This window comes from Mytilus trossulus, chromosome 1 (genome assembly GCF_036588685.1).
Source record: "Mytilus trossulus isolate FHL-02 chromosome 1, PNRI_Mtr1.1.1.hap1, whole genome shotgun sequence".
Classification (NCBI taxonomy): domain Eukaryota; kingdom Metazoa; phylum Mollusca; class Bivalvia; order Mytilida; family Mytilidae; genus Mytilus; species Mytilus trossulus.
The window spans coordinates 79,211,281-79,225,269 of NC_086373.1; the positions used below are offsets into that span (position 1 = coordinate 79,211,281).

At 32.0% G+C, this 13,989-nt stretch overlaps 2 protein-coding genes across 3 annotated transcripts; both read left to right on the plus strand.

The window, feature by feature from the left end:
* Positions 1-2,579: 2,579 nt before the first annotated feature.
* LOC134710267 (uncharacterized) lies at positions 2,580-6,926 on the plus strand. Of its 2 annotated transcripts, none has more exons than XM_063570554.1 (4): positions 2,580-2,689; positions 3,625-3,733; positions 4,771-4,904; positions 5,981-6,926. In XM_063570554.1, exons 1-4 carry the CDS (start codon positions 2,650-2,652, stop codon positions 6,469-6,471), a joined length of 774 nt encoding a protein of 257 aa, XP_063426624.1. In that variant the 5' UTR covers positions 2,580-2,649; the 3' UTR covers positions 6,472-6,926. The 2 variants fall into 2 exon arrangements, with proteins under 2 accessions (XP_063426624.1, XP_063426632.1); XM_063570562.1 differs by having other exon boundaries at positions 3,625-3,670.
* A 134-nt stretch (positions 6,927-7,060) lies between these two features.
* LOC134710277 (uncharacterized) lies at positions 7,061-10,745 on the plus strand. Its single transcript, XM_063570573.1, has 4 exons — positions 7,061-7,289; positions 7,724-7,832; positions 9,687-9,829; positions 10,192-10,745. Exons 1-4 carry the CDS (start codon positions 7,250-7,252, stop codon positions 10,710-10,712), a joined length of 813 nt encoding a protein of 270 aa, XP_063426643.1. The 5' UTR covers positions 7,061-7,249; the 3' UTR covers positions 10,713-10,745.
* Positions 10,746-13,989: the final 3,244 nt, after the last annotated feature.

Here is a 13,989-nt window from a genome sequence, read left to right on the forward strand (position 1 = left end):
AAAAATAAATATGTAACATATAAACAAACGACAACCACTGAAATACAGGCTCCTATACAATACAATTTTTTTTGGTGGGATAGATTTCTTGTTCTTTTATAAATTTAATTTGGCCGGGTTTTTTGTTGTTTTTTTGTTTGTTTGGATTGTTTAGCACAAGTAATATTTTGGGTCATTAATAGCTTACTTTTCAGCATTGAACCTATGACTGCTTACTTTCCTAAATTATGTCTTTGTTGGAAAAATGTCTCATTTGGCACTTATACCTCATCTTCTTATTTCTATATGTAAAGCACGTTTTAGAAGGAAAAAAAAGGAATATGGCACCCACTATGATCCAGAAACTTTTAATATTGGAGATATTTTACATATGTCAACAGGACAGCAGACGAACGATAAAAAACCTCTGATGTATATTTTGTGATAAAATTAGCAACAAACGGATATTATCGATGGATTAAACAAACAAAAAAATGTATTGAGCTATATACCGTACCCGCTCAGTGGCGGATCCAGGGGGCGGGGGTTCGGGGGAATGGACCCCCATTTTTTTGACGATCGGTGCATTTCGATGGGGACATGTAGTTGTAACCCCCTCTCCTTTTGTCCAGGGTAAGGATCCCCCTTTTTAAAATGGCAAGATCCGCCCCTGCCGCTTTCATAACACTTATTTTTGGCATACTGAATATTATGATGTTCTTATTATTAGTTCAGGTCCCGATAAAGAAAAATACACATCCAGTACAGAAAGAAGTGTTTCAATGAAAGTTTTCGTGTTTTTCTAGGCAGAAATGATTTTGGAATGACATTATACAGGTTTAAAAGAGCTCAAATGATTTTCTTTCTGGACAGTGGTCACTTCATTGAATATTTCACTGCGCCATGTCGTGAAATTAATGCAGGTTCAATTCATAACAATGCACAAAACCGGTTCAACTACTTTTGCAAGGCGAAAAAGAAAGTCGAATCGTGAAGCCAATAAACAATATTTTTTTAATCTGAGCATGCAAATTGAAGATTACGTTATATATTTTACATTAAACATATTTGCAGAATAAAAACTTTGGTAATAAGAGTCCCAGACAATAAATTAGTTGACTGTTTTCCCACTTATTCCACGTGTTTTAAGTAGTAGTTTAGTCGTAGTAGCCCACAATGCATTGTAGTTCATTGAGTCGATTGGTCAGTTTTCAAGGCCATATTGGCCTTGTGTTTTGGAAATTACTATGCAAATATATTCTGACGTCAGAAAATCTAGAGTTCTCGACCTGTTTAATTGTTGAATACAATCTATGTATTGTCTTGTTTTGTGTTGTCTTTAAGAAAAATTCTAAACACTCCATTTATTTATTTATATATCAATTAACAGAGATTTGTGATGTTTGTTTATGAGACAGCAATCAAACGCAAAATAAGTTAAACCAATCTATAGATGTCTATATGATAACAATACATCTTCAACATTAAATACGTGTCAATGCATATACATCCAACAATAAAATTGAGAAAGGAAATAGTGAATATGTCAAAGCGACAACCACCCGACCATAGAGCAGACAACAACCGAAGGCAACCAATGGGTCTTCAATGTAGCGAGAATTCCCGCACCCGTAGGTGTCCTTCAGCTGGCCCCTAAAAATATGCATAATAGTATAGTGATAATGGACGTCATACTAAACTCCGAATTATACACAAGAAACTAAATCATACAAGACTAACAAAGGCCAGAGCCTCCTGACTTGGGACAGGCGCAAAATTGCGGCGGGGTTAAACATGTTTATGAGATCTCAACCCTCCCCCTATACTACTAGCCAATGTAGAAAAGTAAAAGAATAACAATACGCACATTAAAATTCAGTTCAAGAGAAGTCCGAGTCCGATGTCAAAAGATGTAACAAAAGAAAATAAATAAAATGACAATAATACATAAATAACAACAGAATACTAGCAGTTAACTGACATGCCAGCTCCAGACCTCAATTAAACTGATTGAAAGATTATGTCTTCATCATATGAATATCAGGTACAATCCCTCCCGTTATGGGTTTAGTATCATACTATCATAAAATATATGAGAAGAACATAACCCGTGTCATGCAAACAACTGGTTTTTTTTTTTAGAAATAAATGTGTTTAGTTCCGATGCAAAGACACTATCTTGATGTTAATGTTTCTTACACATTAATTTGCTCTCATATATTAAACACAGTTTTGTTGGCTGGTTTAAGGAACTTTGACTCATTTCTTTTCTATAATATTCAAATATCTTTCGACTAATGAACAACTTCTGTTTTCCAACAGATTTGTTTTCATTCTGCCTTTTTGCAGTTTTTAGATTTAAAATTAGATTTAATATTCCTTTTATGGTTGTTTTTACTTGATTACTAGTAGCTATCTGAATTTGAATTTTCCCTTTTAAAATTTTGCCAACAAATATGTTTACATACTTTGCAGCTTCGTAGCATAACATTATAAATTATGTGAGTATTTTTACCAACCAACAGATAAAATAAATAAAATAAATGCATATAAGGATAAAAGCTTCCTACATCTACATGTACATGTTCATGACATCATGAATTATATATTGTTTTGAAGGATGTATATTTCTAATCCTATTAAAACTGTAGAAAAGGTCAAATTATTAAAATGGTGGACTTGATGAAGTTTATTTTTTTACTTTTTGGAGGTAAGAATTTAGTGAAAATAAAGGTTCTTTTTCATATAAAAATTATCGAAATTGCACTTTCGTTGTAGCGTTACAAAGTAACAATTGCATTTATAGCAATACTTATTATCGTCCAATATCTCGACTGGTCGATTATGTGTGGTGTTAAGGATCCACTAATTGTGGTATCTGTCTTTCCGTCACAAAATGTACATTTAATCATTTTACCTTGGACGTGAGACGAAAAAGGATGCCTGAATTCTTATATATGTTTGTAGTTAAGCCCCATATATTTTATGACGAGAGAAACCCATAACGAAACCTTGTACGATGCCGATATGTCCACCCAAATCTTCGACAGTTTATAAACTAAAGATAACTATTTGTGAATTTCCTAATTTATGATTAGATAGATTGTTTTTTTATGACCATATACATGTATGCGGAAAGTTCCTTTGGGACCAAATCTCCTTCAGATTTCAAAACTTTCACATTTCGATTTTAGGTATGGGAGGTTGGCCAATACAAAAATTATTTAAAAAAATATTACAAGACGACTGATGAAAAACATATAAAATGGGTTCAGCTGTATAAAGCTCATATTCACTAAGTTTCCCCTAAATATATACTTTTGCCATACATTTTGACTTTGGCGTAAACATCGATGCACATCAAGTATAAATGATTGTGACTGATTGGAACTTATTTTTTCTCAATAAATGATGACAATTTAGCTGACTTTTTCACTCAACGTTTTATAAATTTAGAGAAACCCTTCGCATATTCTGATAGATGTAGAAAATTATATGCTAGCGAAAAGAAGTTCAATTTCATTTTCTTTTGTGTTCGTTCCTTGAAAAACTTAATTTTTGAACAAACGAGCCAAAATTTAGTGTACATCAACTATCAACACGAAAATACAATGTATGTTTATATTTTATTTACGTCTATTTCAGTGAGTACCGCTGTTGGTGAAAGGTGTTTCTATGAAGACGGTTCACGGTATGGGGATTTCATGCTATGTCCTGGTTCATGCTGTGGGACAAGCATAGATCCATGTTGTGTGTAAGTTATAGATAATGATTAAATATTTTGCTACGAACAAAGTAACTTGTAGTGATTTGAAAAATATAGACTGTAATCTTCAGATGTCTTGTCTTTAAATCGCATTATTTATGATATATTTTTCGAATATCGGATTGCTTCGATCATAAGAAAAATTTAGTTATACATATCAACAAAACATCAAATAACAATTTTGTGAAGTTAAGAGAGTAAGCAGGTACATGTATGTACATGTGGGAAAGCGTCGCACTTCTTCTACGAAGCTCTCTTCAGAAACTTAAAAAAAATAAAAAAAATATGAAGATATCAAATTTTAAGAATCAATAGAAAAAGTCCAATCAAAGAAGACTACACCAGGGACAAAAAAAAACTTGCTGATAAAAATACTCACAGCAAAACTTTTGTGGAAATATTTATCTAGTATGTAATTACCCTTATCTACCATTAGTTAGTCAGAAAAAAACAAGTTCAAAAGCTAACATAGGTTTAAACAAAAACATGGTATGCAGTTCATACGTGTACATGTATCTCGTTTTTATATAGATTAGACCGTTGGTTTCCCCGTTTGAATGGTTTTACACTTTAGTCTAGTAATTTTTGGGGCCCTTTATAGCTTGTTCGGTGTGAGCCAAGGCTTCGTGTTGAAGGCCATACATTGACCTATAATGGTTTACTTTTTATAAATTGTTACTTGGATGGAGAGTGGTCTCATTGGCACTCATACCACATCTTCCTATATCTATACTAGCTAAAAATGTCCGAATAATTTAACTTTTCACAGGAGACGTACTTTGACTTTTTTACAAATATCATTTGAAAAGCTGAAATAATGCTACTGTTACAAATACGATAGAACGATGATTCCAAAATTACACATGTCTGACTCTGTAACTTACTTAACATTTATTTCACGATTGGACTATTATGTTAGGGATTCTGGATCCGTGATTGCTGTTTCAACAGGCGCTATCACATGTCTGACTCTGTAACTTTCTTAAAGTAATGACATTTATTTCACGATTTGACTATAATTTTAGGGATTCTGGGTCTGTGATTGCTTTTACAACAGGCGTTATCGTATGTGCAGTATTGGTATTTGTATGCATTGCAGTATGTTGTATACAAAAATATCAGAAAAAAAGACGGAACCTACCAACGCAGAGAGGAATACGTATGTTTTATTTTCTTCCGTTTGAAATGTACCAATGAGTATTAGAAACAAGTAAAATCACAAAAATACTAAACTCAGAGGAAAATCAATACGGAAAGTCCATAATCACATGGCAAAATCAAATAACAAAACGCATCAAAAACGAATAGACAAAAACTGTCATATTCCTGACTTGGTACAGGCATTTTCAAATGTAGAAAATGGTGGATTAAACCTGGTTCTATAGCGCTAACCCTCTCTCTTTAATCAAATTCCGTTATATTAATTTTCATGATGCGTTAAATAAACAGTCACAACAACACATAAAGAACAGCATTAACCCTCGCATTGTCATAGTAAAACTTGTATAATATAGATAGTTAGGGATATCAAAGTTGCATATGTGAAAACATTTAACTAGATGGCAACACGCATTTCCTCTAACCTGGGACAGTAATTTAAATGGTACAATAACAAAAATACCGAGCTCCGAGGAAAAATTCAAAACGGTAAGTCCCAAACCAAATGTACAAAACAAGAACACACTTTACAAAACAAGAACACACTATATAAAACAATATACGAAATATATATATATATATAATTAATTAAGAATAACAAGCAACAACCACTGAATTGCAGGCACGTAATTAACATGGCGGTGTTTGAAGGCACAAACCCTATCCCTAACCATGGGCAGTGGTGTAAAAGTACAAGATAAGAACAAACTATCAAAATCACTTGAGAAGTTTTTAACTCATCGGATATATACAAAGCAGAGTATCGATTTCTGGTTATTCAATTTAATTATGACTTTTGTGTTAAATGCGTTGAGTCTCTCTAAGTTATATTGAATCTCTATTAGTATTTGTATATATAATTTTGTTGTATAACAATCAAACGTGATATATGACTACATGTATTGCTTTATTTATCCTCTGATTCAGATCATATACATAAATTTGAACCAGCTTGTCTGTCATTATGACAGAGGTTCAACTCTTTTCTTAGAAATAAACTGCATGTTTGGTTTAAAGAGTATGCAAAATATTTCAGATTGCAACTAGATAATAATCAATTATACCTTTCTTTGACAGCGCAAATTCAGACAGTCAGCAATCAATTCCATGAATTTAATACAACTGAGAATGGACAACTTGATGTGCCACCTCGTTATAGTGAACTGTATCCCGTTCCTAGTTTATCCGATCAGAATTCTATAGATAGATCCAGACAAAATTCGGTAGGAAACCGAAGCTTAAGTTCAATCAATAGAAATAGTGATCTACGAAGGCCTTTAAGACGTAGTAGGAATTCTGGATCGGCTGCTCAAACTGAAAATTCTTCTACAGAAACAAATCAAAACAATGTACCATCTCCAACGTTACAGGAGAGTGATAATAAAACAAACGAAGACCACGGACAGATCTCAACCATTAATGTTTCTGAAAACCCTAGCAAATTGAAAAATAATGACACACATAGTGATGATAATTTAGCTGTAGGAAATTCAGATGACACTGGACGTTCAAGTTTTATGACATCCATTGTGGAAACTTTGCCTAGCGTGTTCGAAAGTGATAAATAATAACTTTGGACTTTATATTTGTTATACATGTTTGTGATTTTAATATTCTTCCAGTAAAGTGTTCAAAAGAAAATATTCAATACTGAGTCAAAATATGAGATGTACCGTTCACTGCCGCAAGATTGTTACGCGACTTTGTCTCATGAATATGACGTCTCGACAAAAAAGCTTGTGCATTTTCGAAACAAATCCAAGAACTACATATTACTTAAGTTATGTCATGTTCGGGAAATTGTGCATTCTTGTGGTTATTATGTATTATTTGATTTTAATTTATTTCACATATATACTCTCTAAAACTAAAGACACGAATTTACAACTATTTCACATAATTGAGTTCATGTAAAATTATTGTATAGTCAATTGTTTAAAGTATAAAAAATATTACCGTTCTGTCGGAGAGAAAGATACGTGATACATGTATGTCATATGATATGTCATAGACAAATATTGCGTTTGGGCTAATAAATATTAATTTTGTCTATTTAATATGTACAAATCTTTTCATTTCGTTTACTTTCGTTTTCATTGAGAGATATTTTTATTGTATATTTATTACATTTCAATTATGAAATAAATTAAGACATGCATTTATAATACGTATTCTAAATTATAATAATACAAATAATAATATTTATAGAATATTAAAAATAATGATGAGTAAACTAATGTGTGTTTCGTGACAACAGGAAATGAACATCCTTCATATAAATGGCATTTTCTTAATATATGAAAAGGATATAATAATCGTATTAAATAATAAATATTTACATTGAAAATGGTGGAAATTTATACATATCTGACATTTCTAACTTTTGGTAGGTTTCCGAGCAAATGTTTTGTTCTTCAATTTGTCCTCTTGTGTGGATTTTAATACTGAATTTAGATCTCTAAATATCTGGTATTTTCTTTAATCTGTTACATTTATAAATAATATTAAGATATTTTTTTGGCATTTTTTTGTACATATTATAAATAAAAAGAAAATAATAACGTTATGAATATTTTTTTAATTAAAAATAAAATAAAATTCGGTAACAAAATGTAAAATGTATTTATGTGTTACAGTAATTTTCTGTGTTTGATTTCTATCGTTTTATATTAATGTATTACGTCTTTAAGCGCTGACAATAAATTTGAATATTTAATGAAAAAATAACTATTTAACAGTCATATTTGTTGTACATCATGATAGTTTTTTAACGAGTTGTAGATTAAATATTTCCAATCCTAAGGTTCTCTCGTATTTTAGTTTCAAGTGCACTTTGTGGCGTGTGTTATTACACGGACGTGACAGGTTTTGAAGAGAGTTCATTGTGTCCTGGTACATGTTGTGGAACAGGAATAGACCTTTGCTGTGTGTAAGTTTGAAAATACGAAATTGCACATTATGTTAAGGAATATATAATGTTCAAAATTGAGAATGGAAATTGGGAATATGCCAAAGCAACAACAACCCGACCAAAGAGCAGACAACAGCAGAAGGACACCCCGCACCCGGAGGTGTTCCTCAGCTGAATCCGTAAATAAAAGTGTGTACTAGTTCAGTGAAAATGGCCGTCACACTAAACTCCAACATAAAAATGAACTAAAACTTAAAAAGATGCAAGATAACAAAGTCCAGAGGCTCCTGACTTGGCACAGACGCCAAAATGCGACGGGGTCAAACATGTTTTGTGAGATCTCAATCCTCCCCCGGCAATACATGTACCTCTAGCCAATGTAGAATAAAAAAAACACATTACAAAACGCACAGTAAAACTCAGTTAAAAAATTCCGAGTCCGACGTCTGAATAGTTACCAGAAAAGAAACTAAACAAAATGACAACGATGCATAAATTAAAAAAGGACTACTAGCAGCTTATTGACATGCCAGCTCCAGACCCCAATTAAACTTATTGAAAGATTATGTCTTCTTCATATGAAAGTCAAATACAATTCCTCCCGTTAGAGGTTCAGTATCATACCATAATAAAATATATGAGAAAAACAACCCGTATCATGCCAACAACTGGTTTTAGAATACATACGTTTATTTCTATACACACATCTTAATGGACGATGAATAAGAAGTATCTTTAAAAGAAACGATTGTGTCTTGTGGTGGGAATTAATTAGATTTTTTTTTTCTTTTTACTGTATGCACTGTATAACAGATTATTACCTTTTGCATTTTGTCTTTCTTTTTGTATACCTTAAATATGCTAGTATCATTTATTTTAGTGTAATTTAATATCCTGTATTCAACCATTCAACATGTTGCTCCATAGCATAAGTTCAAATTACTCAAAGCCCTCTTTCCACCTTAGATAGTTGAAACATACCACTTTGTATTTACCATTATTATCGTGGAATATATTAGATACACACAATCGACTACGGTTGTAACAATAAAGAAACATTGGAAACCCGTCCAGTGGCAAATATAATCTTTACATATTCAGTAATGATACAAAACAATAACCACATATTGTCTTAACAGTTAAATTATCATGCAATATGTAAACTAGATTTGAGGATAAACCTTCTTATGGGCAAGTTGGCCTTATAGACTATTTTGTTGTTAATTGTAAATACTTTAATTAAGCGTATTTGGAAGAATAGCATCGGTTTTGAATGTGCTTGGTAAAAAATTTCCTACTAGTAGAAACCCATGATGATACTTCTATGTTTTTGTCTTAGGTTCAATTTTGAATAAACTTTATAATAGTGATAAAAGTATGTGTAAGTTTTGATCAATGTTTTATGTCCAGTAGTCAGCACTTCGGTTTGACATGAATATCAATTATGTGATCATTTTCATAAATTCTCTGTTACAAAACTTTGAATTTTTTGAAAAACTAAGGATTATCTTTTCCCATGAATAGATTACCTTAGCCGAATTTGGCACAACTTTTTGGAATTTCGGGTCCTCAATGCTCTTCAACTTTGTACTTGTTTGGCTTTACAACTATTGATCTGAGCGTCACTGATGAGTCTTATGTAGACGAAACGCGCGTCTGGCGTAATAAATTATAATCCTGATACCTTTGATAACTATTATATACGTTTCTATGATCAAATACCATTTCAAACTTTCAATCTATCAGTAGAACGCACACTTGATTAATTTTTTTAAACTTTCGAGCCAAAGTTAAGATGAATCCAAACGAAAATGTCTATTGTTTCCATTTATACGTGATGTATAATGTATACGCATGCATTATATGTTTTAGAGACTCCGGTTCGATTATTGCCATAGTGATTGGAGTGTTTGTATCATTATTACTACTGCTTATCCTAACCATTATATGCTGTGCTGAAAGACGACGTTCTAGAAGAAACACAACTGGACATGCTAGGTTACAGAGAAGATTATGTAAGTGCCAAATAATTGTGTTAAGGTTTGAGTATTTACTTTGTTTTATTCTTATCTAAAAGGAAGACTAGTGTCAATTACGTACCTTATGCGGCTATTGAGTTCAAAGGGTGAAAACTACTGAAACTGAAACTTTGTCACACTATTCTGTATTTAATATTTTTATTGTCCAACCAAATGTATAGGGTCTTTAACATTATGTTCCTCGTTTTCGCGGGCATCTTGACTCCTGATACGTATTTAATTTATGTCGTTTTGTATGAGTTAGCTATATTATTTTTAAAGGAGGGATATCTTTCGTATTGTTTTACCATATTTTTTTTCTTACTTGTATTATTATTATATAAATTATCTATTTACAGCTGGGTGGATGGAAGAGACTAGCAACACACAAAACAATAGTTTAGCGATAACAAATGGAGCTTCTGGTGACCAGGCTCAAATGCCACCAAGATACAGTGATTTATATCCACATCCTCGTTCTTCCACGGGTAACACACGAACTAGTGGAACAGGATCAGAAGATAGACGAAGCTTAATAAGCTCATTTGGATCTTTCTTTAGGAACAGTAGTTTGCGGTGGTCAGCAAGACATGGTAATAATTCGGGTGAATCTTCTCGACAACAAACATCAGAAACTGAAATTACACCCAGCAATGAAACAAACCTTCATGAACAAAATACTGATTCAGTTCATAATCAACTAGATAATGCAAATGTTCCGACTGTTATCGTATCAGAAGATTCAGAACCTTCGATACCCAGTGTCCAGAGTTCAAGTCTTGACAAAGCCAGTTGTAAAATAATATCTGACAGCCGTTCAAGTTTGATGAAGTCAATAGTAGAGGCAGTACCTTCAGTCTTTCAAACAACAAACATGTAATAGATTCCATTGGGCTAAACATTATTTTTATAATAAAACGAAATTGATGTTTTTAAACAACTTCAATTATTTTCACATTATCTATGTGCATCAAGATTGCAGTCATGACTTTAACATGAATAAGTTGATATTTTACAAAATAAACATTTGAACCTTAAAACTGTAAGATAAATTCCATTTTTTTCCCCGGCAGAATCAACCATGCAAACTTTCAAGATGTCGACGGGGTTGCATTAAAAAAAAATTACGAACGCATACAACACATTGTATTATTAAAGAGGAGTTATGATCGTTATTTCCTTTCCAATACTTTTTTTAAAACAAGACAACAACCTTTTCATTTTATAAATCTAAATGACAGCTGATACATGCTATATTAAAGAATAAGTGATCATACATATAATTCATGCGGATATCTTATACACTATTAATGACGCTGTTATTTTTTATCTTGTACAATATGATTGACGCGGATATCTATGATTGACGCTGGTGTTTTTTTTAATCTTGTACAGTATGATTGACGTTATACAAATATAGCCTTTTATGATGTCGATACAAGGATATATTGACTGAGGACGAAGTCCGAGGTCGATATACTTCTTTGGGTCGATATATCCTGTATTGACCTCATACAAAGGCTATATTTGTTATATTATTAATTTCCGACCATATTTGTATCAAAATCGTCATATATAGGTTTGTTGGAATTTTATAGTTATTATCATGTCTCCTTGACAATAACAACATATAAGTTGTTATTTCATTTACTTTTTTTTTTTTTTTTTACATCTTATGTATTCGAAGATTTTTTTCATCAAATAATCGATCACAGATATCATGTGTTTCAAAACGTTAAACAATATCCTGAAATTCATTACATGACGTCACAAAGTATATCGGTTTTTAGATATTCTAAAAAAAAATAACCGTGCGATATGCTTTTTGCCGTCAATATGCTTTTTGCTATACGCCGTTTTCTCTCTACCTTCGAACATATATATACGAATCAAATTTGTTAAAATATACGAATTAATAATATTAGTGTATATATCTGGTACACCATGACTGACGCGGGTATCTTTATATTATATACTATGAAAGACGCTAGTGTTTTATCTTGTTAACTATGAATACTGCTGGTGTTTTAACTTCTTCACTATGATTGACGCAGGAGTCCTTAGTATGTACATTACGACTGACGCTTGTGCTATTTTGGTAAATATATCTAGTACATTATGATATACGTCGTGAATGCCTTTACGGCTTGTATATTTTGATTGACGCTGACGTTTTATCTTGAAGACTATGATTGGTGCAGATGTTGTTTTATTGTACACTGTGATTGACGTCTATATCGAGTACACTATAGGTGACGAGGATGTCTTTATCTTGTACACTATGATTGATAACGGTGTTTTTATCTTTACACTATGATTGACGCTGGTGATTTTTTTTTATCTTGTACACTATGTTTGACGCAGGTGTTTTTATCTTGTACACTATGATTGACGCTGATGTTTTAGTCTTGTACACTATGATTGACGCTGGTGTCTGTATTTAGTACATTATGATTGACTCTTGTAATTTTATTAAGTACACTATGATTGACGCTGGTGTCTTCAAATTTTACACTACTATGATTGACGCTGAGTCTTTATCTAGTACACTATGGTTGACGCCCTGTCTATATCTAGTTCACTATTGTTGACGCCGCTGTTGTACACTTTAATTGATGACGCTGTTGTTTGAACATGAATGTACACTAGGATTGACCCTTGAAGAGGGTGTCTATATCTAATACATTGTGATTGAACCTGGTTGGTATATCTAATACACTATGATTGATGCGGGTGTCCATATCAAGTACACTATAATCGACACAAACCCCGACAAATTGTAATCATGAGTTTTATCATGAATTCATGTCATTAGGCAAGATATAAGACCGAAAATACATATAGATATATGACAAATATGTAATTCATAATTGAAAAAAAAAATAAGAAAAGGAAGGATCGACCAGAGAATTAATACACAGTAAATTGGTTCGAATAAAACCTGAATTATCCCCAAAACAAGTCTGCAAAATCGACTTTAAGAGTTATAAATAATGGTATTTAACATCATTTGGTTAATACTAAATTTATACAATCATACTATATTAGTTAAAAATTGTATGGCTCGAATTACGTAAAAGAACATACAAGTATTCGGTTGCAAAGGAGTTGATGATTGATAAATCGTTATGGGACGAACGTGAAACGAAATTTATAAGAACGGACAGAAAAAAAACAATTTAAAATGCATCCCCTGATTTGGAGCGGCAACATTATTTTAAAAATTATTTACTTTAAAAACAAATAACAAACATGACAAAATATTAATGGAAAGAAAAACGGACCACACCTACATGTACCACAAATAATTAACTATTCTATTGAAAACAAAATGCACATCTAGTCTGAATATGACATTGTACAAAAATGTAGAATAGATAGTTTGGTGAGAATGCTGTCTTAAATTAATATTATATGGGAAACAATTTATTTAAAAATACCATACTGAAAACGATTGCAAAATATTTTGGACGTGTCCATGCTCTGTACACGTGATACACCATTCAAGATGGGAAATTTACACCACATGAAATGCGGGTAGACAAACATTTCTAACTACAACATATGGGAATTGTGTGGCAACGTTGCAAACATTAAACTGTTACTTTAATTGTATATTCGAGTGAATTTTGTTTGTAAGTACCAATTATCTTATGTCTAACACCTGATTATATTAATCAACAATCTGTAATCGTAATATAAGTATATTGTTTATGTTTTATATTTACTAATTGCTGTTTTGATTTAGTTAAAGTCTTCTTAGCTTTGTACTTCAGAGGTAATTGATCAACTCATTTTCTTCTGACTGTTTTTATATGTCGCTGCTTCAGTGGACTCGACAAAATATCAGTACATACAATGAACGGGTGTAAAACAATGATTGATTGAAAAGGTACATGTACCATGGCGAGCGAGCGTAAAACGCCTTATCGCGACAAGAGGAACAAACAGGGAAGGACAATTGGGTACTAATAATGTTTAGACGAAGCATGTTTTACCTTTAAACTGCAACTTCTATATATCTGACCAAAAAAGTTTGTGTTTTGTAAATTTTTTCATTATCAAATATTATTTGTTTTTATTATAGATGTACTTAACAAAGTGAGCAACAGTTTAACAAAGACAACCAGGACAAAGATTACAGTTAACGTTAACAA